The sequence below is a fragment of the Equus asinus genome, chromosome 3 (genome assembly GCF_041296235.1).
Source record: "Equus asinus isolate D_3611 breed Donkey chromosome 3, EquAss-T2T_v2, whole genome shotgun sequence".
Classification (NCBI taxonomy): domain Eukaryota; kingdom Metazoa; phylum Chordata; class Mammalia; order Perissodactyla; family Equidae; genus Equus; species Equus asinus.
This window is the reverse complement of record NC_091792.1, coordinates 127,725,739-127,750,018: the sequence shown is the minus strand read 5'-3', so window position 1 is coordinate 127,750,018 and position 24,280 is coordinate 127,725,739. Positions and strand designations below refer to the sequence as shown.

The 24,280-nt window shown below is 37.0% G+C and overlaps 1 protein-coding gene across 5 annotated transcripts in view; it reads right to left on the bottom strand.

Annotated features, from left to right (window-relative positions):
* ATP8A1 (ATPase phospholipid transporting 8A1) overlaps window positions 1-24,280 on the bottom strand; it is a 221,318-nt gene that overhangs the window by 96,645 nt on the left and 100,393 nt on the right. For all 5 annotated transcript variants that reach the window (XM_070505963.1, XM_014857150.3, XM_070505962.1 and 2 more), the window contains 7 exons: window positions 23,978-24,050; window positions 21,640-21,745; window positions 20,274-20,356; window positions 17,807-17,856; window positions 14,027-14,096; window positions 8,051-8,135; window positions 5,512-5,651 (listed from right to left, as the gene is read on the bottom strand). In XM_070505963.1, coding sequence (XP_070362064.1) covers window positions 5,512-5,651; window positions 8,051-8,135; window positions 14,027-14,096; window positions 17,807-17,856; window positions 20,274-20,356; window positions 21,640-21,745; window positions 23,978-24,050 — 607 coding nt within the window. The remainder of the gene's footprint in view (window positions 1-5,511; window positions 5,652-8,050; window positions 8,136-14,026; window positions 14,097-17,806; window positions 17,857-20,273; window positions 20,357-21,639; window positions 21,746-23,977; window positions 24,051-24,280) is intronic.

The following is a 24,280-nucleotide window of genomic DNA, read 5'->3' as shown; positions in this document are numbered from 1 at the left end:
GTATTAGTCATAGGGGCCAGGCTTTCATTAAGCAAGCACATACTAAATAAATTTAGCTTCTGAATAAACTATTTAACTGAATCATTTGTTTATTCATCAAATATTTATTTGGTGATTAACATAACAGGCAGGCGCTGGAGATAGAGAGGAATATGATAAAAATGGTCCCTGCTCTCATGAAGCTACAATCTAATGGAGGATTTACATAATCATAAATAACAAAAGGTATGTAAAATACAACATTTCTATCCGATTCAAGGGAGAGCTAGATGATGCCAAAATTACAGCTTTCTGATTACGCTTAAGCTCAGAAATAATCCTCTCTGACCCATAATCCATTAAAAAAAAAACTTTAACAGATACAAGTCTTGGATACATTTTCCTTTTTTAAAAAAATATTTTGCAATCCATGCCTCATAACAAGAGAGAAAGACCAGTTTTATCATCAGGGAATTACTGCTCCAATCATTGCCCAATCTAGACAGGTATTATATCTCTGTTTCCTGTAATGCTCAAGAAAAATAACCTGCTTTCATACACATTACAAGTGATTAGTAGATAATGTATGCAATGCTAAAGATATAATTGCATCTTTCTATTGAAGCAAATATTAAAAAATTTCAAAAAACCATATTTACTATGAAGGCACACCTTCGTATTTCAACCAATGGTTTAATTATAAAATCTTCTGTGGTAAGATCAGAGCCCTCTGTACTATTAATTTTCAAAGAAACCCAGCAGCATACCATGAATATGAGCAAAAAAATAATCTACATGTCATAGAAATATGTTAGAATAAATGTAAAGTGGCAGATCAAAGAAGGAGGTGTGCAATTTCAGAGAAACCACTGCTAATGAAGCATAAAGCTTCATAACTGTTCTGTTACTTATTTGCATTTTTCCTAACTAAACACAAATAAATGAATTCTTAATTTAATTTTAAAAATAATCAAATTTTAAAAAATATAGACCAACAAACTATAAGTGCTTTCATCATCTAAAACTACAAGTCCAAATACATTGTCTTTCAAAAGAATGAGGTTAAAGAAGGTAAAACGGGTCAAGTTCGTCGTCTGAAAGAATATGACTGGAAGTTCTCCCCGGTGGTGACGAGAAGAGATGAGAAGGCATTACTGTCCACAAAACCTGAAGTGATGCTACAATTCTCCTTCTCAAATTGGGTCAAGACACTTCAAGTGTCCGATCTGATTCTAATAACCCCTTTTGCATTTTAACTATGTGAACCTTCTTATTCCTGAACAATTTTGCCTTCCTAGCAATAAATGTCACTTCTTGGCCTATATCTGGTAACAGAAAAAAGATGTTTCAGTAACATCTTGAAAAAACTCATAAGAATTTTTTTTTTTAAATCCTGAAAAATTTACCATCTGAATGCAAGTGTTGGAGCCCAAACCGTATAACCTCATAGCAGAGATGATTTTTATAGATGGATGTAAAAATCCTACATCCTCTCGTCTCACAGTGACTGTCAATGGGGATAACAATATCTGGAGGACTTTTTCAAACCTCTCACATCCTTTCTTCTTTCGTGTGCCCCAGAGGGTGATGGGAATGCATCCTAGCGCTCAGCTGCACTGGGGTAGGAAAGTAACAAAGCATTGCACCAGAGGACAAATGTCATTCTCTTCTTGGATGCTTTTGGCCTATTTGGATACTTTTTTTCAGCTTATGCTAGGAGTTACAGCCACCAAGGGAATAAGTCTTTAACCAAATTTCAAAAACTGAATTACTTGTTTGAATAAATATTGGAGGATAAGATAGAGAGTAAGGTTTAAAAGCACAACCTTAATCATTTTACAAAACTTTCTCTTATTTTGTAACATATTAAAAATATTCTTGTTTTCAGGAAAAACTCTACAAATCTTTCAAATTTTGAATGTCTTTAATGTAATGCTAATGTGTCAATGGTATTTTCCATCATTAATTCAAATATTTCAGAAACATCCTTATATGACCACAATGATGTTCTGATCTTTTGTTGAAAAATGAAGGAAGATGTCTATAGTAACTCTTGAGAAGCACATTTTCTAAAAACTTCATGCAAAGATGGACTATTATGTGGTGTTCTTTTTTTTTTTTTTTTGGCGTGTTTTTTTTTGTGTGAGGAAGATTGGCTCTGAGCTAACATCTGTGCCAATCTTCTTCTACTTTTTGTACGTGGGACACCACCACAGCCTGATGAGTGGTGGGCAGGTCCAAGCCTGGGATCCGAACCTGTGAACCCCTGGCCACCCAAATGGAGCAAACGAACTTAACCATTACACCACCAGGCTGGCCCCATATTATAGCATCTTTAAACTGTGCTCAGTGGAGCCCCAGAGTAGGGCCATGATGAGGGCAAGACAGAGGCTGAGGGGAGGGCCCACCTGGGGCTTCTCTCCATCCCCCTACCCCCGCCTCTAACCAGAGCAGCTTTACTTTTATCTGCTATATACATCATGATTCAGGCAATATTTTGTTTGGAAAAATGGGTTCTGCTCTTTAAAAAAAAAAAAGAAAGAAAGATGTGAAAACCACTCTTGGTTTAAAATTCATTATCTTAAATGCTAAGTTCAATATTATGGTCTACCTAAAAAAACAGATTTCAATCATATCAAAACCAGAGTACATAATCAACATGTCTCATTTAAAATAGCCAAGGAAGAAGCCAAAATGGATGACCCCTAAGACCATGAGAGCTGAATTTAAAGCCACGGCAGCATCCTAGCAGAATCTGTGCTCTGACATGTTGAAACTGGCCTCACCAGCGTGGTTTTAATGGCAGTCATCCACAACTCCTACTGAACACTAACCCCAGCTGATTTTAACAAAGACTAGAAGCTCAGACCAAGGAGGAAGTGATATCACTCTGACTCTAAATACATTAAAAACCCTGTAGTCCTCCAACGATCAGGGTTGGGAAAAGCATTTTTCAGAAGAATAGCTTTCAGTTGCAGAGACCCCCACGGTATCACTGTGCCCATTCTTTTTCCCTAAAAAAAGACCTCTGCTCCTCTTTAACTGGTAAAATAATCTTTTGTGGCTCATTTCAAAAGTTCTCACCTCTCTGAAAACTCCCTTTGGACCAAGTTCGTGAGTTATTCCTCTGGGTTCCTTCAGATTTCCTTAAGGAATTGTTCAGACAGTGACACTCAGAGCGCCACGGCCAAGCATTCCTTATTTGCTTGTGCATCCCCAATAACTAACATCTATTAACCACCGCATGAAAGCTCATTAAGTGAGTAACTGAATTAAACTATGGTTTTAGGGGTGGAGGTGGATCTGGAAAACTAGTCCTAATTTGGAACAAGCTGGGTGAACAAGGGAACCAATCTCTTCACCTTTGTGGGGTCTTAGATTTTTCAATAAAACTTAGTGAGACTATGGCTTGTCACGAAGAGGAACTAGCTAGAAATTCCCTTTTCCATTTATTTTAGGCAAGAGGCAGTCATAAGGAAGGCCTTTGCATTTGTAAACTAAAAATATACTCATATATATTATAGATTTCCCCAGGCAACATAAATTTCAAAGTGACTCATGATCGCCATCTGCTGGAAAAAGGTTGAACATCTATTTCATTTAAAAGATGGAAGTCACAAGTCTTTTAGTAACAGATATTAAACATACATAAACATATACACACAACAACAGTTGTTAAACCTATTAAATCTAATCTATAAACTCTAGGACATTCAGAGTAAAAATTTTAGGCACACTAAACATTTAACCCCAGAATTTTTTACAGTATGCTTCACATAGCAACAAAATTTAATGTGTGGAATCCATTTTCAAATATTTTGTCACTTGTTACATATAAATTCTATCTCATTACCACGAGGGAAGAGACTACATCATATTCGGGCTGTGTAGCAAAGGAGACATGAGAAAAAGAATCATTTTGAAACAGGGTAATTTCTTATTAACTTCCCAAATGAGTAAGAAAAGTAAAAGATTAAAATCAACGCCATCAGTGCTTTAAGACAACAAGCGACTTTAGTCGGAGAGATTGAAAGAGATTATAGCCATGGTCTCATAAATAAAATATTATTTTATCTCATCATATAATACCCTCAAGACATAATCATATATAAGTACATTAGGAAAAAGAGAGAGAAAGAGAAAAATTCGATAAGTTGATTGGTAACAAGTCCCCTGTTGGGTGTGCACATCTAAAATCTGGGACAGGGTCATCAAGTTGGAAGGTATCACACATGCTGTCACAAGTCTTCTGAGAAATAAGCAGGATACAGGAATAAGCTCAAATATAAGGGAAGTCTGAGAAACAAACCAACTCCTAAAGTGATCACAGTCTGTCAAGGAGACAGGAGAACAGTCACATACGGCACCTGTAGAATAGGGAAAACCACCTGCGGCTGGGCATGTCATTTCCAAGTATTATAAGGTGGGGAGGGTACGTGGGGAGAGGAAGAGCAGAGAAGTCCAGGGAGGTATCAGTGGTGCTGGTTACCTTTCAAGACAGGAAGTACATTATTTTAGAGAGAGGAAGGAGGAAAAAAATGCTGGCCTTTACTCACCTGAAGGCAAGATCAAGTAAACTGTGGTTAACAGGAAGCTTGATGCTATGCAGTACAAATGTGAATATAGTTGAAGGAATTATGCAATTAGGACGTTAGTTAATGGAAAGTTAACGGTTAGAATGAAGATACTTGAACGGCTAAGAGCAGGAACTCTGGAGCCAGAATGAGAATTCTGGCTTGCTCTCTTATGAGCTGTGTAATCTCAGCCAACTTACTTAACCTCTCTGTTGCCTTGATTTCTTCAACTGTCAAACTGGGATAATGAACAGCACCGACCTCAAAGGGATGTTGTGAAGATTAAATAGGTTAATAGACCCAGGTGCTACAAACAGCACCTGGAACACAGTAAGTACTGCGTAAAATGACTGCTATTCTTAATTAAGGAAGCAAGATTTCTTACTATTTATACAGCATCCATCACAGTGTATCCATCACGTTTTGGCTAAATAGCCTTGGTTTCTTTATCAGTAAAATGAGGATATGTGTAGTTGTGACAGAAATGATGGATGTATACAAGTGAACAGGGACTGGCCAGGTATAAGAACTGGATTGTTCATGTAACTTTATTATTAGCTAGAGTCACACAAGCTGCATATTTATTGTATTATTTTGTACTACATATTATACAGCTTTATTAACTATATGTACACATGTATGTGTGTGTAACTTGTGTGCATTTTTGTGTGGGCGGAGAGGTGCATATCTTCCGTGATGCAGAAGCAATGGAATACACTGGCCAGGAGATGGCTAGACTGGCCTAATTTCCAGTGAAGATCTATACAAAGTAACCTCAGAGACTTTTCAGCAAAAACTTTAACCAGTATTAAGATTTGTCAATGCTTAGACCAGAGAAGATTCAACAGTGAGTGGTGTGTCAAGGTATTTTGATTTTTATTTTATTGGCCCCTTGAGTAAAGACTGAAGTTTTCTGGAAACCAAACTTTCCGTACGAGCAAAAGAGTCATCCATGTACCTTTTCAATTAACTCGTAACTCTCTTCGAGTTTGAGCAGCCGGTTCTGCACAGATGTAGACGCGCGCTGATAGACTGCTCGCCACTCCTGAAAGTCACTCTCTGAAATCTCAGCCACAGCAAAACATAAAGTTCTTAATCCTGAAAAAAGACAGCATGCACCCCCCAACACCAAATAAGATGTTATTCAGAAGTCTGACACTTTTATTTTTATTTAACAAACTTTCATCTTGAGAATACTGATTCAGTTCAAATAATACATTGAAGGCTGATTCAAGTCTGACAAAACCTTAGGTAAAATATATGTTAATGTTCCCCAGCCTTTTAAAATTGGCACCCTGATGCTAATTCTCAGCTCTCAGTCCATCCTCCATGCCTAGAGTGGCTTTTCTAAAATCCTAATCTTATCTGGTTATTCCTTTGCTAGAAATCTTTCCATCGCTCCCTAGGATGAAGTCCAAACCTCAAAGTCTGGCTCATTCACCGCACAACAATTGTCTTCAACCCCATTCTCTGTCATTCACGTCCTACGTACCAGGGTCTTTGCACATGCTGGTCACTTTTTCTCCATTCCGCCCTCTTCCACTCTCCTCTGCTGTCTGCCTTGCATCTACTTTAAGACTCAGTTCTTAAAATCATCTCTTTGAATCATCCCTCTCTAACCCCAACTCCACAGGCAGAAATCCTCAAACACTCCTATGGTGCGAATGACAGCAATGTTTCATATTGTTTCTCCTGAGGTTCTCCTATGTGAGCTAAACGCTCCTGGAAGGCAGGGACTTGGCATTCTTCTCATCTGTAACTCCAGTACGGAGCACAGTGTCTGGCTCGTAACAGTGGCTTCAGAGATGCCTGTGAAGGAAGAAAGGGACTCCCGTGGAGTCTATTGGGACAGTCACGTACCTATTATGGGATATACGGTTGTATTTGTTACTGCTCTTTACCACTGTAAATCTGTACTATAAAGAGCCTAAAATAAATTTGGGATAGAGACAAAAAAAGCAATACTCCTCAGAAACACCCTGGGGAAACATTGTCAAAGCTGATGTTTGAGGTGACCTGCTCTCAGTGCTTGGTGCCTGTCAGTTTCATAACTCACTGGAGGTTACTCTCAGCCAGAAAAAAAATTGGTGGGTTAGAACGACAGGCAAAGGCATTTGTCAGCCATGACAAATGCAGTTAACTAGGTTCCTGAGAAGACAACGCCCTCACTCAAAGTCATTTAACTCTCAGAATAACTAGGGTGCCGGTAATTTCAAGTCAAATAAAATATGGCTGGGGAACACGTCAAAAACAAGAACATAGACTCTATCTTCCAAGAAAGGAGAAGGGTTATCTATTGCCAGATCACTGAGCATAGAGCTTAAATCACTGGGGCCACATTAGGATGAGTTTTTCTCTTTTGGAAACTTGGCTGGAAACCTACTCTAGGGTAGCCATGGAGTAGTGTTGCTCAGCCTAGGGCCAGAAAGAATGGGGTGGAGGTGGAGGCTAAGCCAGGAGCTGGAATATCTTCAACATCACAACCAGAGAAGACAAAGATGCTCCCTTAATCCTCAAAAATAAGAACCCGTGCTGTTTGCTGGGTAGGCTGTACCTGCCAACCCTGGGCGTCTTAAGGAATCTGAACTCCATGAACATGTGTGTCTCCACACTCTCCCATTTTTGGAGGACAACTGGGAGAAGGTTCTTCATGTTCTTGCTTTTCAAAGCCTAGTCTTTTTTAAAACATTCCTATCTTTTCGCAGCTTGGATTCAGAGGAAAAAGCATTTGGTCAGAGGTCAGGCTTGGTGCTATTGGCATCAGTTCCAGCTGAAGCAGACAAGAGTGAAAACTGAGATGGGAGATTCAGATACAGCTCCGGCCACTTTTGTTAAATTCAGATATAAAACTCTACGAAATCCTGTAGTAACTGACCCTAATGTTTCACAGCTCTCACTTCCTTTCATCTAATCCAGATCATCTCCCCAGACGATGTAGTGTTTGGTTGCACAGATCATATATTTCAGTAGGACCAAGAGACGGGACTGAGCTCATTCATCATGGATTCTCAGGCCTCACACACAGCCTGGCATGTGGTAGGGGCTTAAGGAAAAGTCTGTGGTTGAAACAGTGTTGGATAACTATTTTAATAGTTCTATATAGGTATCTTTATTCTCCTCTTTCATATTCAGATAAGAATATCCAGTTCTTTGACTCTTGTTTCTTTTCCTTCTGAATTGCTTAAGATACAAAGCAAAGTATTTAAACTGTAAATCATATCCATTCTAAAAAGTGAACAGATTTATAGGCCCCATATCCCCTAAAACACGGGGACGAAGTCTCTCAAAATTTTACTAAGTACAGTTTTAGGAAAGCAAAATAAAAATACTGGGTGGGAACAGCATATAGCATAATCTAAATTATCCAACAATAATTACTTAGAAATTATTCTTACTTTAGGAATCTCTAAGTAAAATAATAACGATGATCCTGCAAGACACCAGTAGCACAAGATTTCTTTTTATTTTAATCATCTTTATTGCCATTTTACACTCACCCTCTGTAGCGAACTGTTCTAAATGTTTTAGGGTAATTTCTTTATATTTTGAAGTCTCTGCCAGTCGATCATAAATTACAGTGTCCTAGAAAACAAGCAGAAGGTATAACACACTGAAACAGAGCATTCTGAGTTTAATCAAGCTGATGTTGGAAACGTGGTTAGCAGGAAATCAGTACAAAAACAACCAATCACTTTTAGCATTAGTTTTACAGCAAAAATATTTTTCCCTAACAACACTGTTTCCCCTATGACCCTAAGGAATAAGGTTCTAGTCTTATGTTTCCATCTTTCTCCTTTCTGAATAAATCCGTAGTTACTCCAATGCCCCAAATCTCATATTCTATTAATACTTCACTGACCTCCCACGTGCTACAAGATCTCCTCCCACCTCAGAAGGTTTTGTGGGACACTGCAGGGTTCATAGGTGCTACAAGGGAGAATGGTCCAGCACTCAACAATTCTGGGAAGTGCTGGACCGAACAAAACTAAACAGCTTGCCCTACTGCAACTTCTTGGACCCTTAAAAATGCTAATGTGCATGGTGGGTCTCTAAGGTGACAATATGGTAAGTGCCCCAAACTCACTCACCATCGAACGTTTTAGGGGTTAGGGCATCTTTATGGGACGGATGCTCACAAAAGAACAAACTGTGAGAAATACAGAACTAAATTCATTGAGGGGGCTGGTAGGCATAGTGGGGAGAACCCTGGACAAACCCAGCATTGCCTTATAGCTGAATACTTCTGATTGTGTCATTTTAGCTTTAAGACTCAATGTACTTAGTCTGTAAAATTCAATTACTGGATTATCTTTAAAGTCCTTTTCAGTTTTAACTTTATGCACTACTTATGTTTCTCTGATTTTGCCCCTTTATAAAATGCCTATTTTTCTTTTAGTTATTCTCTGGTTTGGGTTTAATGTTTTAAGAATTTTAGTATTTGGCTTTCGTGGTTTTATGAGATCAGGAAAAAATAAATCATTTACCTGCAATTACTTTCTCAGTGGTATTACCCATTCTGGGTCTCGAGTCTCAGGCCTAAGATTTGGAAGCAGACTAATGGAGTATGATTTAGAACCCTTGAGAGAAACAGAGCTTAGTGACCTCAGAACAGATGGAATATTCCAGGTCCCAATTATGAATTTCTTTTCATTTTTCAGTGGCGGAATGGGAAGGGGGGCAAAGCAAAAGGAAATGATAATTTCCCCTCATGGCTCCTTTCTGACAATGAAAGGTATAACTTATGAACTCTATTTTTTCCAGAGGCTAATGAAATTTTCAATGAAATTAAAATAGGCCATTTTAAAACTAAGAAAATCTTCAAAAAAAATTAAAATCATGAAAACAAAAGTGATAAGTAATAAGGCTAGGGAGATTAAATTCTGCAATGTAGCCAAGCATTCTAGTAGAAGAAACTGGTGCTCAGAATAGGAGAATTTTCTACCTTCTTTATAGTATCAAGGAAAACAGGGGAGAGAATGTGGCCTTTTACATGCGTTGTATAGTTTGTTTTTAAACGACCATCATGATCGGCCATGTTTACATGTGGAAATAAATACAGTCAGATACCTTTCAATCCAAAGCAATACTAATTTATTCAGAGGGCTACATCAAGTATTTGGTACATTGTTAGGAACCAAAAAAGGTTTCTTCATAAGAACTAAAGCTTGTGCATCTCCTAGGATCAGACTTAGAACCTGCTGAGTCTACATTTACAGAAAATCCTAACTGGATTTACTTATCTGGTAGCCTGGCCCTTGGCAAGGTAAAAGTGAAGAATCTTGGTGAGGGGATGCTCTCAAGTGGCATGGCACAGTCAGATTACAGTCACTTACATAAAGAGCCTAGGGCTTCAAGGTGAATAATTCATCTTAGGTGAATTTTCCTTCAAAAAGTTGTTTACTGATTTATCTTTTAGACTGAAGTTCCAATGCCACTCTATGTGCACCTACAGTACCTTGCACATGGCAGTGTTCAAAAATAATGTGTTAAATGAATAAGAAGCAAAGTAGTCCTCAATCATCCTGAAATTTCACTTGTATGGAAGACCAATTATACAATATTATACAATTATACAATATTGCCAAATAAAGAAGGACTGTACCATGAAATGCAAGAGTCAACAATATGAAGGTAGCAAGTAGGAAAAAAGAGGTCTTATGTAATTACTTATTTAAGCACTGCAATTTATACTGAAGTTACCTAGATAATCTTGCTATAAATTAGCCAATTACTACCAAGGACTCTGATCATGCTGTCAGGTTAAACCACATGGTGAGACTGTGGGAAGCTTGGTCCCTGTGAAGTGGAATGTTTGCTAAAGACATTAGAGACATCTATATTTAAATAAGGAATTTTATTTAACATACATTTTCTGTGTTTATGTGCACCATTCAGATTTATCTTACTTTGCATCCGATGTGGTGGTGAAGTGCTAAAAATAACTAATTTTAGATGTGGCCTTTTTTGTGTATGGCACCGAATTTTATTTAGGGAGCCCTTAATCTGAAATATTCAGTTACTTTAAGGTCTCTGAAGCATTAAGTGTAATAGTCAAGTGTCTAATTTCGCCTCTGGCATATAAGTATTGGAACAGGATTTTTATTTTCTTAAATAAATTGAATTTTTATTTGTTATAATAACTTTTCCTAAATTGGCTACTATTGCCGACATAAATTGTGTATTATATATTTTTCCTTTTTTCATTTAAAAATTAACAAAGCAAGATAACCTCATTGCAGAACATCTAGAAAAAAGCAAGAAAATAAGTCATCCATAAACACACACACGGTCACCATCTCTGTACTTTATTCTAGATAAACTCTTCAGTACTATCTTCCAATTCACTAACTCCACCCCCAGCCCTTCAACTCCGTGTAATCTAGACTTTATTCCATTTACTGATGTTTTTTCTTAAATTTAATTTTGATTCCTAACTTACCTTACACATATCCCCACTCCTCCCTTCCCCTAATTTCTCTGTGATGAAAAATAATTCTAATTTCTTTATCACGTTGAGCACTAAACATCCTCTGTCAGACTGGTCTACACAAATGATTTCATCTGGATTGAACTCATGCTCCAGCCACTTATGTGCTTGTTCTCTCTTTGGCATGAGATTTCCTCATGTGTCTCTTAAGTTTTGTACTTGCTTTCTCCCTCTTTGCATGTATCCCAACCTAGTGGTTTTATATAACCTCCAGCAGAGGCATGAGCTTTCCTTAGCATCTTCCCATGATTAGGAAGCTCACGACTGTCTTAGGCTACAAAATGGGGAGAGTAGCCGTCATCTGTATTTGACAGACAGCACCATTTTCCTCCTTTGCCCCACAGAAACCAGACTTCAGCCACTGCTCCTTGATTCTGAACCCAGGGCCTGGCACTCCCACTTCACTCAGCTTGAGACTTCAGTTCAATGTACCACTTTGATTTTCTATTGATATTTTGGTTTTCAAAGATGCTTATCTTGTTTTTGAGCCTGGTTTTATCTTTTGTGTTTTCTCTTTATACTATATCTTCACTGCCATGATTTTCAAATAGAAAAGATACATCAAAGTATGAACAGACTATGCTACCTTGACTGGAAAGTATTATTGATGACTTCTTAATTGACTTTATTACTCAAGTATTCTTTTTTCTTTTTTTGAGGAAGATTAGCCCTGAGCTAACATCTGCCGCCAATCCTCCTCTTTTTTGCTGAGGAAGACTGACCTTGAGCTAACATCCATGCCCATCTTCCTCTACTTCATATGTGGAATGCCTGCCACAGTGTGGCTTGACAAGTGGTGCGTAGGTCCACACCCAGGATCCAAACTGGCGAATCCCAGGCCGCTGAAGCAGAATGTGTGAACTTAACCACTGTACCACCGGGCCGGCCCCTATTACTCAAGTATTCTGTTGCACTTGTCACTGTTGATTATTCACCCTACCAAGGAATCAACAGACTCCTCAGACTCTCCTCCAAATTATAATCTCCATTCTTGGATCCTCTACTTTTCCTCATTAGCCCTCCTCTTTTTACGTAATATTTTCTTCATAAGAGATCTCATCAGCCCTCTGCTTTTAGTCAGTTAGGAGTTAACACCTGTTTTTAATTAGTTAGGACTTAACAACTCCTAAATCTGTATCAGCACCCTAGATTTCTTCCCCCATGAAATCAAGGTACCTCTGCCTTAGGGCCCAGATGTAGCTCCCAACCCTCTGTTTTGCTTAAGCTTATCACTTAATCTACTCAGCCAAGTAGAAATCTGATAATAATCCTTGATCATATCTTTTCCCTCACCACCCACATGTAATCAATTACTAGGTCTTAAATCTCTGTCCTCTCAATTCTCTCTGCAATTGTTTTGATTCCAATCCTTATCAACTCTTTCCTGGACTATAGTCAATGGCCTCAACTGGCAACTCCGTATGCATCTCCTTTCTGCCTTAAATCATCTTCCTAAATTGCATCAGAATGATCCAGAAAAAAAGTACAAGTTCTTGGGCATGAAAAATAACCCATGACCTAACTTATGCCCACCCTTCCATCTTTGCCTTCTGCTAGCCCCTGCCAAACTACATGTAGTTCTCAAATGTACCTTGCTGTGTTACATGTTTACGCCTTTTTAGTATTTAGCCACATTTCACAGTCAATTTGGGAGTGGGGGGGAAACAATACTAAAAGCAAGTTAATATATGCAAAACATCTCTGTGATTATTCAAAAGGAAGCTCAATGCTTTAATTTTTTATTCAATGGTTTAACTCCCCAAAGTTTCTAGGTAGAAGATTATTAAAACTAAGAAAGGAAGGATGTGAGTTGGGGTAGTAAACTGGACACATATCAACCATTTAAAGTGGGAGGTCTCAAAGGTTCTCTTTATTCCCTTATCACTAACTGTCACTAGTGGGATGCGGAAGATCTTTACAATATATGCTAATATTGTAATCTAATTTTCTCTTTATATACATTTCCCTGACTAGTCTTAAGCTCCTGACAAGTCTTGGGTCTTATCTTCCTATCTCCAAAATCCAGTTCAAAGTCTTGTAGATAAAACGTACACAATGAATAAAAGTTACATGTCTGAATCAAGAACAAAATGAATTTTAACACAATTCATGAGACATCACAAAATAATTCTATTAAAATGCTTTAAAACCAAGCACTCAAAGATTGCATTTTAATGCTTTAAAACTAAGGAACTGAAAACATTCTGAGCAGGAATTTAAGTGGTAAGCTTGGGCTTCTTAATAAGTTCAGTTTCCAAGTTCCATGTGATAAAGCAAGGTTGTTGATTATATTTAAAGTCAAAGTTCCAAGTTGGCAAATTACCTGACTAGTCCAAGTAGACTAGGCACCAGTAAAGGATAATTCAGAAGGAACACACTAATTTTAAGAACAAAAAAAGCCCCTGGTCAGTAGATTTCTTATTTTTCCATGAGTGTAAACATATTTTAACTAGGAAAACTCAGAATGAAATATTACTATTTCTGTCAATATAACCTGCTAGTATACCAAGGCCAAACAATAGTTAGAAATTCTTTTATAATTAAAACAACGCAAGACAAATAGTAATCACCACATGAAGAAATTATAGCAGTCACCATGATCCAATTTTTTTCTTTCCATTTCTATGGTCTCTAAAAAATTAGATTCAAAGTGGTGTGGATCACTACATTTCTAATGCAATTTAAAAACATTTTCTGTATTTGTCTTCCAACTTATTTATATAATATAAACCTCAATTATTATGTATCAAAAATCAAATTATATAAATAACCTAGGCTAAACTTTTTCAAAGTACCTAATCTACCCAGAAGGAATTCCACATTTTACCAGGAGAGGCTGAACACTATTACTATAAAACACCAACAAAAGTGGATGTCAGCAACTTCATGCTAAACATCTGTGTTACATTTCCATAGCAGAACGCTTAACATATACATTATAAACCATCATAAATCAACACTGTAAAGGACAAAAATAAAAACTTACAGCTCCTTTGCAGTAAAGTCGTAACTTCCCGGATGGAGTGCGAACAATCACCGACATTCTTTTTCTATCGCTGAAAGAGGTTTTCCATAATGTATCATCATACTGAGCATATGCATATATATGTTTGTCATGCCTCACATATTTTAATGCTCATAGTGAAAAAATAAATTTGACCAAATTATGAGCGCCATCCTTCCACATATACAAACTATCCCCTGGTTGTATCGTTGGGTACCTTTGGAAGTTACATATGTTTTTTAAGGCACCAGGGTACCACCTGCTGCCCAAGAGGAATAATTTACAAAATGGCTCCCTAGAAACCTGCAGGAGTTAGTACCCACCAGGGTAGAGGAGAGTTCTGGTTCAATGTTTTCAGATTTAAAAAATATTTAAGCTGGTATCTTTCAAGATGAATTGTATGTTATAGTTTTTATTAAAAACAGAAATGACAATCAATTTTAAGTGCATACCCAATCACATATAAAGGCAAACACTAGCACTTTAAAACTGACTCAAGCATTCACAACTATTGTTTTTCAAAGATTACTGGCAAACCATTGGAATCATGTAAAAACCCTAATTTATATTACAAAACTAAGCTAATGAGCACAAACATTTTAATACTGTGTTGGCAATGTAAACAGTTTAATAAAAACTGCTAGTCAAACATACAACATCTTCCAACGCATTAGCAAAGAGAGCAAATAACACAGAACAGAACAAATTGGTAGAACACTGCAGAGGAAAGGCCTCACTTGGAACCAAGCATGTACAGGCATTCTCTCCAGCAATTAGGGGAAAAAAGGACTCCTCAAGTGTCTGTATCCACTTGTTTTACCTTATAATGTTCTGCTGCAAAAAAACTGAGAAGAGTCCACTATACAGTAGCAGTAAGATATGGTGTCATAGCATATAGTTAGGAGCTTTTTTCAGAGGTATCTAGAAACATTTAGTCCTCTCTTTCTCCATGCATAATCCCCATTGTACTAATATCTCCGATCTCCATCTGTGTGCTTTAGGAATACATTAATTGCTCCCTGTCCTTTTGTAATGACATGTGTATATTCTATCTCAGCCCTTCTTGACCCTTGCCTCTCTTAACCCAGCTTTCACAATATGGTCCCAAACTTAGCATCTTCCTTGGTCTTCTCTTCTCCTGGCATAACTCCCAAATCTTGAGTGAACAGGAATGCTTTCTGTGGTACATTGCGGTAAATGGACATTGCTGGAGAAAATTCACCCAGCCACAGATCAGTAAATACATGATACCAATGTCAACTGGGTGTTCCATACTGCCCTGCAGCCAACTACATTTTCCTAACAAGCTTGCTCTCTCACTCTCTGCAGGACTATGAACACCTTCTCCATTCTCCGAATCTTCAATGCACCCTCGGCACTCAGGATCCTTTGAATTTTTGCAATTCACCTTGACAGAAGCCTCAGGCAAGAAATCCCTATTCTTTCTGCCATTAAAACCTGAACATTATCCACAATGCACCATCTTTTCTGTTTCTTTTCTTGATACAATGGAGGAAACATTTCTTTTCTTATCAGAGACCTTCCTATCACACGTGCTATGAACATTCTCACCCCTCTTTCTTAGCCACCTCACTCCTAAAGTTATGTGGCTCTCCCCTGAATCTGCATCTTCTCTTTCTAGAATAGATCCTTCTCATTAGTATTTAAACATGTTCCAGTCTCTCTCCTACAAAACTCATCCCAAACAACCCTCCCCGCATTGAGGAACACCCCCTTCCAACTCTCCCTCTTCCCCTCCACAGCTCAACTTCTCAAGACAATCACTAGGCACACTGCCTCTTCCACTTACATCCCCTACACTTTCCAGTCACTCCCATCTTGTTTCTTTCCTCATCATTCCACTGAATGGCTAAATCCAACACTTTTCAATCTTCACCTGACCTAACCTTGCAGCACCTCCAACACAGATGATGACTCTCTCCATGAAATCATCCTCTTCTCTTGGCTCCGTGCTATTACTCTCTCTATTCTCTACTTCTCTGACCACAACATAAAGCAGGCTCTTTTGCTAATTCCTCTTTTTCTAACCAGCCCTTAACAGTTGGAGTTACTCATAGCAAAATCCCCAGCATTTTTTGTTTCCTTCATTACACAGTTTATCTCCGGGAGATCCAACTCATTTTCACGGCTTTAAATAACACTTACAGGCGAATGACTATCAAATTTACATTTCAGCCATAGCCTTCTCTTTTATGTTCCCGGCCCCCTACATCCAATTGCCTGTCTCTGGCACCTTAATTGTATACCCCACAGGCACCTAAAACTGAACAATTCAAACATATCACCCTCTGCATTTATTCCTATATCTGCCATCTGTGTAAATAGTATCTCTATCCACCCAAGTGTTCATGTCACGGACCGTAACCACTTCCTCTTTCCTCCTTCCACATCCAATCCATCCCAAAGTCCCCAGACATTCCCTCCAAAAGGTATCCAGATTCTATCAACTTCACTTTACTTTCTCTACCATCATCCTACTCTAAACCACTAATGTCTTTCACAAAGACTATTTTAATAACATCATGTTCACTTTTCTCACTTTCAAGCTTAAGCTTACCCCCATCAGAGCATCCTGAAAGAGCTTAAACTCCTAACCTTGGTTTATTTTTCTTCATGGTATTAACACTTAGCATAGTGCTCCTAAGTGTATGTTAATAAACAAACATATCCAAATGCTAACTGATATACTATCTGTAAGATATTACAGACATAATACAAGCAGGCTTAGAAAAAACAGTCACTTTGACATGATAAAAAAGAGATGGGGGATACACTTTGGGAATACTCTCTTACAGTTAATCACCTTACTTCTTTTTATGCATTTTCCCTTGAGCCTTTCAGTGCATACAAGTAAAGAAAACAGTGCCTAAATGGTAAAGTTAACAGACCCCATTACTTTTGATATTAACCACTGGCATGTGGTCACTCGCAACCAAGACAGCCACTAAAGTTGGCACAGAAAAGGAAATACCTTTTCTAGTCAGCATACACGTTTGCCTTATGCAGGAGAAAGTTCAAGAAAAAAGACAGACACTTATTTCCTTGAATATCAGCGTTACCTCCTGGCTGTGGCCTTGAAGATATTTTTAAGTGTCCCGTGAATGGTGATGCAATCTTTAAAGACCCTCCTGTCTGTAGCTAAGGCCTATCTGCCCCTAGAATGTAGGTTAGTTGGGTAACTACATAATCACAGGGGAATAAAAAGCCAAAAAAGGCCTTTATTATTTCACCCTAAGAAACAAAGTAAGGAGGATAATCTCTTTGCTTTCTGCTGTTTTCTACTAGATGGTAACTGATTTTATACCTAATAGGGAGATGGATATGGCTTCAAAAATCTCAAGGACAATTAGATACAATGAGCAGATAATTAGAATGGTGGGTTCCTCACTCTGATTCATCTAACTCCACATAAATCTTGGCACCTCTAAGTATAGCAATGTTTTCAGATCACTAGCCATAAGACTCCCAGGACTATACCCCATAGTTGTGATACAGACAGTTGTGTTCACAAATATTTTTACACTGCCTCCAGGAGTCATGCTGTGTGACACTCTGAAGAGAGCTGGTTATAATCTATCTACAGCTATGACAATTAAAAACTGTACTGAAGATTTTAATATTTTGCTTAAATAAATTTAGTTAAATAAAAATAAAGCACACTTTCTACTAATTTAAAAGGGAAAAAATAAAAATAAATAGAAATTTATCTCATACACACAAATCACAGAGCAGATGTTTTACCTGGTGAACTCCAGGACATTGAGCAATTCGTATCTTTCTTCTTGCCCCAGCTAAGAAGAAAAGGAATACATGATTACACAAAGCTGAAGTATCTCTGGCTTCTTGGAAATAAACCTCAGTCATGAAGTTTTAATGTAAAAATGTCAACACAAACAAATCGTCCTTTCTGAAATACATCATCTTTAATTGAACTTACTAACTTTCAGATTAAGATGGAACACTGGACATACACATTTCCTTTCTGTCCTTCCCAAAGCCCCACTAAAACTACCGTAAACACTTAAAAAGAAAGAAAGAAACTCATAATAGCAGGAAGATAAGAGATAATAGCACCAAAAATTTGGAAGCTAGAAAACAGATCAATGAGTGCTATCTTTCTTAGCAGATACAAGAAGGGTAAATGCTACAGCAGCCATGAGAAAAGCTGAGAATCAACCCAGTTTGTACCACATAATCCTTAAAAGGCTTAAGGAAGTGAAATACCAGACAGCTCTAGAATTGTGAGGTAAAGGAAGGCCCTAAAATGGGGAGGACTGGGTAAAAGCTACTTGAAAAGCAGCTCTCAGCACTGGCCCTTCCTGCATACTGGCAGAAGAGCAGAGGTTTTGCTCTATAAACAGTAAGGCAGAGGATTTTTCACCTAGAAGTTGACTGGCACAGTTGAAGAAATGGCCTGGTATCATATTTATACGAAACACTCGGCCCCAACACCCCAACCTGCTCAGCTCCCTACATTCTGGGAGTGAGATCTTTCTTGGCAGAAACTGGAAGATCACTCTCTGGGGAATCCAACAAGCCCCAGAGAAGCCCTAAGGGTTCAGACACAAGAAGGATGTCTTAAGGAAAGAAGTGCCGACTGACAGATCATCTGCTGTGACTTATGACAAAAGTGACTAAAAAGGTATAGGAACAATTAGTAACAGGTAGAAAGAAAATTAAGTAATTGAAAAAAAGATGAGGGATTTATCTTTACGCAATAAAGGAAAAAATTATTTTCAGGAAATAATTTTATATCAGGAAACATAAAAATAAAAAATAAAATAATTACTGTATACAACAGTGTTCAGCTACGAATACTGGTACAGGTGTAATAACATAAACACTAAACAATGATCTCTTAATGAGATACGACTTATATACGATAAAGTACCTAGACTTTAAACGTATAGTTCAGAGAGAATTGTATAGTTTGACAAAGGTATACTTGGTTTAACCGCCACCCAGATGCAGACCCAGAACATGCCCATCACCCCATAAATTCCTTTATGCCATTTTCCATTCAATCTTCTCCCTGACCCCGAGGCAACCACTGTTCTGAATTCTATGAGGACAAATCACTTTGTCTGATCTCGAGCTGCCTATAAATGAAATTAAAGAGTATGCCCTCCTTTGTGTCTAGTTTTTTTTGTTCAACATAATGTTTTTGTGACTTATCCATGCTGTTGAGTCAAAAATTCCTTCCTTATTATCATTTAGATATTCCATTGTACGAGTACATCATGATTTGTTTATCCAGTCTGCTACTGATGGACGTTTGGTTTCTTTCCAGTTTTGGGCTACTATGAATATTCCATTAGACATCTTTTTGTGGACATAAGCTTTCATTTCTTCTGGGTAACTACGAGTACAATTACTGGGTTGGTTGCTTGTTTACCTGTTTTAGAAAACTCTATAAGGTTTTCCAAAGGGATTGCATGATTTTACACATTTACCAGCAATATACGGGTATTCCACTTGCCCTAATTCTCATTAACATTTGGTGCTGCCAATGTTTTTAACTTTAGCCTTTTTGGTGGGCAGGTAGTAACTCACTGTGATTTTAATTTGCATTTCCCTCATGACTAATGATGTTTTTTCATTGCTCATTGGCCATTCATATATCTTCTTTTGTGAAATGTTTGCTCAAGTTTTTCACTCATTTTAAAAATTGGGTCTGGGCTGGCCCTGTGGTGTAGTGGGTAAGTTTGGTGTGCTCTGCTTTGGCGGCCTGGGTTTGTGAGTTTGGATCCTGGGTGTGGACCTACACCACTTGTCAGTCATGCTGAAGTGGCGACCCACAAACAAAACAGAAGAAGATTGGTACAGATGTTAGTTCAGGGCTAATCTTCCTCAGGAAAAAAAAAAAAAATTGGATCTGAATACTTGTTTAACCAAAAATTGTACATAATTATATAATATTGGGAAGGGATGGTGAGTTGAGAGAAATCCTCATTTAACATAATAGTCAGTAGATATGCCTAAAATTGAAAAATCAAAACATGTATCATTAATAACATATTTTTGGAAAATATGAAATGTATAAATGCCTAAAGAAATAGCTAAAAGAACAGAAAGTGGTTGCTTCTGGAGAGGGGAACTGGCATAGGGAATCTCTATTTTATTATGAGCCTTTTGGTATTATTTTATCTTTGAAGCTATGCGTATGTATTATTTTGATGAAAAAGAGACTTGGAAATAAATAACTTACTGAATCTATAATCACTGAGTCAGGCGTTCTTCCAGTGAAAACAAAATTCAATTGTTTTGCTGCTCTGACCAATGCTCCCTCATCTGTTTTAGGAAAACAGGTGAAAGCAAATACATGGTGAAAAAAAATTATCTCAAATGCAAGAGAAATACGTTATTGTAATATAATTTTCTGTTTTATTTTAAAAGAATTAAAATTCTTTTTATTCTGGCCCTTGTGATAGAAATCTATTTCTTTTTAAATTATATGACAATGCCAAAGGAATGAGTAGAATAATCTTAAGGATCTGAGACAAGCGTATAGACTTGAGTCCTATTTCTGATGATGAACTCTCACTGTTAGTCACGCACACCTAAGAAGGAAAATTTAAATGTACCCCTTGGTCCAGCATATTTTCTAGAACCCTTTCTCAAAATGAGTAACACAAAATTGCCTTCTTACATTTTATGCTTTTCCTGCGAAAATGGTGAATGTAGAAAAACTAATACTACTAATCGAGGGTTCAATTTAAATGGATATAAACGAATTGATGCTTTATTTTATTATATTATTTACTTTCATTGTTATGCTATATCAAACCTTCTCGTTGCTGAGGGTAGGATGTGAGATAAGAAAATATTCATATAGTTTCTATCCTAACAATAGGAGATGTAACATTTCGTTTAGGAATTTGGTCTATTTTACAAGCTCAGCAGGCGCTGTTTAGAATACACTTTAAAACACTCACAACAAAGTTCTCCAAAGTGTTTCCTCTTTCCTAAAAACTTACAATCATCAAATTGACTATTTATCCCATTTTACATTGAAAATAGGTCTAAAATTAAGCTTAAGTATTAAATATTGATAACTATGCTAATATATATTTTTTGGAATCCCTTCAAATGTGAAAACTTTCCTTATCCAAATAAATACACGACAAGCTCCTTGATTATCATTTCCAAAAGAGAAAAGCAAAATTGGTGCTCTCAAATGGACACTATTCAGGCAAATAGATCTTCCTTTTCCTGTCTGCTTATGTGTAAAACCAGTTTCTGACTAATAGGTTATTCTTAATTATTTATAAAGAAGGGAGAACTTACTATGTACATATAAAAAAGTACTTTTTACTTGTGAGAATTTTGTTATTCAAATTTCCATGTTATTTACGTCATACACCCCAAATTACATATACAAAGTTATGTATTTTAACATACATATATTTAATGCTGAAAGCCAAGTTTTTTGTAATTAGTAAACAAAATTTTTTATCTAAGAAACATAACTTGATTATTTTACTTTTTTCAAATTAAATAGATTTTTTTCTAGACAATCTCAAATTTCAGAGCAATTTATACCAAAAAATACATCACAACTGCTTCATTTGTACCTGGAGATGATGCCTGATAAATAATCTTATCGCCTTCTCGCTCTGGTACCGCCGTGTGACAAACTGCCATCATTGTAAGAAATTCACATATTATAGGTGCAGTTGGCTGTAAGAAATAAGCACATAATTTAGCCCTTTTCATTTAAACATTTTGACACTAATGATAGCAATATTACTTCATGTCTATCTTTTAAGAGTATAGATGTTAAGCCTTGAGGGTGTGAGGTTATAGTCAACTAGGAAGTCCACATCTATTATGGAGAAAATATTTTAAACTAAAGTTATTCCTTCTTGAACTCTATCATTCATTTTCTAAACATTTATGCAGGACAACTTTGTGCTGTCAAACAGAAATAGTACAGTGCAAAGGCAGATATGGTTGAATCCTGTCCTCAGAAGACAGGAGAGAAATTCTAAAGTGTTCATTTACCTGGTTCTAGGTCTGATCAGATTTAAATTTTAGGCATCTGATCTTATTGTGGATCCACTGCTTTGGGTTGGGGTGACGATGGCAGGGGATTCCTCTCTAACGCTTCGTCCTCCTTCTCTCCCAGAATGCCAGCCTTAACCTGATACATGTTTTACTGAATAAAAAAGAACTGATTGAACAATTCCTATGTACAATGGACTCTTACAGCCTGAGGAGGACATAAGAGTAGATCCTTTCTGCAAGGAGCTTAGAGTATATAGGAGAAAAGAAGCCAGATCTTCTAAATTAAACATCTTCCTGTATGGCTCCTGATGAAGAGAAATGTCAATTAATAAAGAAAAAATATTCCACTATGCTTTTGGACTTTAAAAACAAAAAAGAATGAAGCGATTGGAAAGGTAAATCAGAATATTATTTGAAAAATCTGCGTTCAGGCTAAAACAATAGATAAAACAGACATGGTTCCTAGGATGTGAAGCTTAGACTTGCGGGGAAGACAGAACACAAATAAATACACAAGAATGATGTATTTATAGTGCAAAAAGGGCTATAAAGGAGAGAATGTGCAACTATCATGTAATGCAATTTGGGTCAGTCTGTGGTTGTTCTCAAGAGAACGTGATATTTAAGCTGATGAGGTTTCAATCTTATGAACGACTGAGCAAAGAGTCTTCCATCAAAAAGAAATCAGATATGACTGAAAAGGTCCTGAAGAAGGAAAGAAAAGAATGAAGTGTGTTTGAGAAAATAAAAGAAAGCCAGTGTGGCCTGAAGAGAAAGAAAAGGCAAGTAGCTTCAACTGAAGTTAGCGACTTAAGCAGGGGCTAGATCATGTAACTTTATAAGTTAAGAAGGAAGCCAGAAAATGGTTTTAAACCAGGAAGTGATGGGACTTCACTTTCATTTGCATCTTTCCAGTCGCCATATGCAACCGGAGGGGAGTAAAAATGGAAACAAGGAGACTAGTTAGCGTGCTATTATGGTAATTCTCATGGGGGATGCTGATAGTCTGGATCAGGGAAGCGGAAGTGAGAACGAAGTGAAGACGACATTTCAGGATATATTAAGAAGTCAGTCTTGACAAGGGCTTGGTGATTCTTTATAGACCTGGTGGTGGAGGGAAAGGAGGTATCAAAAGCAACCCTTAAGTTCTTAGAAAGAGTAATTTGATAGGTGATGGTGCAATTTACTGAACCTGAGAACACATGAGGGAAGAGGTGGTCTAGTCTAGTGAATCTTGAACCTAATATTTTGTTGAAGGCTTTCTTAACAAAAACGACCACAAAAATACCCATCAGAACACATTGCCAGGCCCCTGGCCAGCGGCACAGGTGATAAATTTATCTATACTAGAGAGGCAGCATGTTTTAGGGTAATGATTATAAGTTCAAGTTTTGACATATGGAGATCAAACCAAATATTCAAAATTGGTACCAATTGTGAGAAAAAGTTCTGGATCTCGGAGACCATATCACTGGATCTGATGGAATTTTAATAAGTGTCAGTAACTTCACAAGTGGAATGTTCACATTGGGTGGCAGATGTCTGAAGTTCTCATTGTATAGATTTGGTACTGGCCTATAATTCTGAGCAGGTAATTCATTTCTACAGATATTTTGGAAACTGTTAATAGTAAATTGTTTCATACAAATAGAGTTCGATAATTATTTAATATAAAACATCTTAAAAAGACAGAATATTGATTGATACTAAAACAAATTTCTAACAATGATAAATTTATATTGGCCAAGTAAAAAGGATTCAGCAATAACAGATTTTGATAACTATTAAAAATGATGGTGAAACTAAAAAGAAAGTAATATATAAATACATAAACATGGAAGATAATTCAGAGAAACACTCAGTTTTTATTAATTAATGAAAAGATAATGGTTTTATGTTGCTTACATGATTATTTTGGAGGTTTTCCAGCAATGATGAATCACTAAATGTTTTTTCATCTCCAAACTGTGAGCTCTGCCTAAAGGGGAAAAGAAATGAGGCAAACCTGGTTCATTTATACAAGTCTACTGATCTATTTGAAACTTGCTTTTTAAATTAATCATTATGCCTGTAAACCCTTAATAGATTAAATGTAATTTAGTCTGCATTCCCAAATAAGACATCATAGATTCATGATTCAATCATAAATTTGTTTTTAAGCATTCTAATATGTGACAGATTTTTGCAGCACAATGAAAAATAGTATCT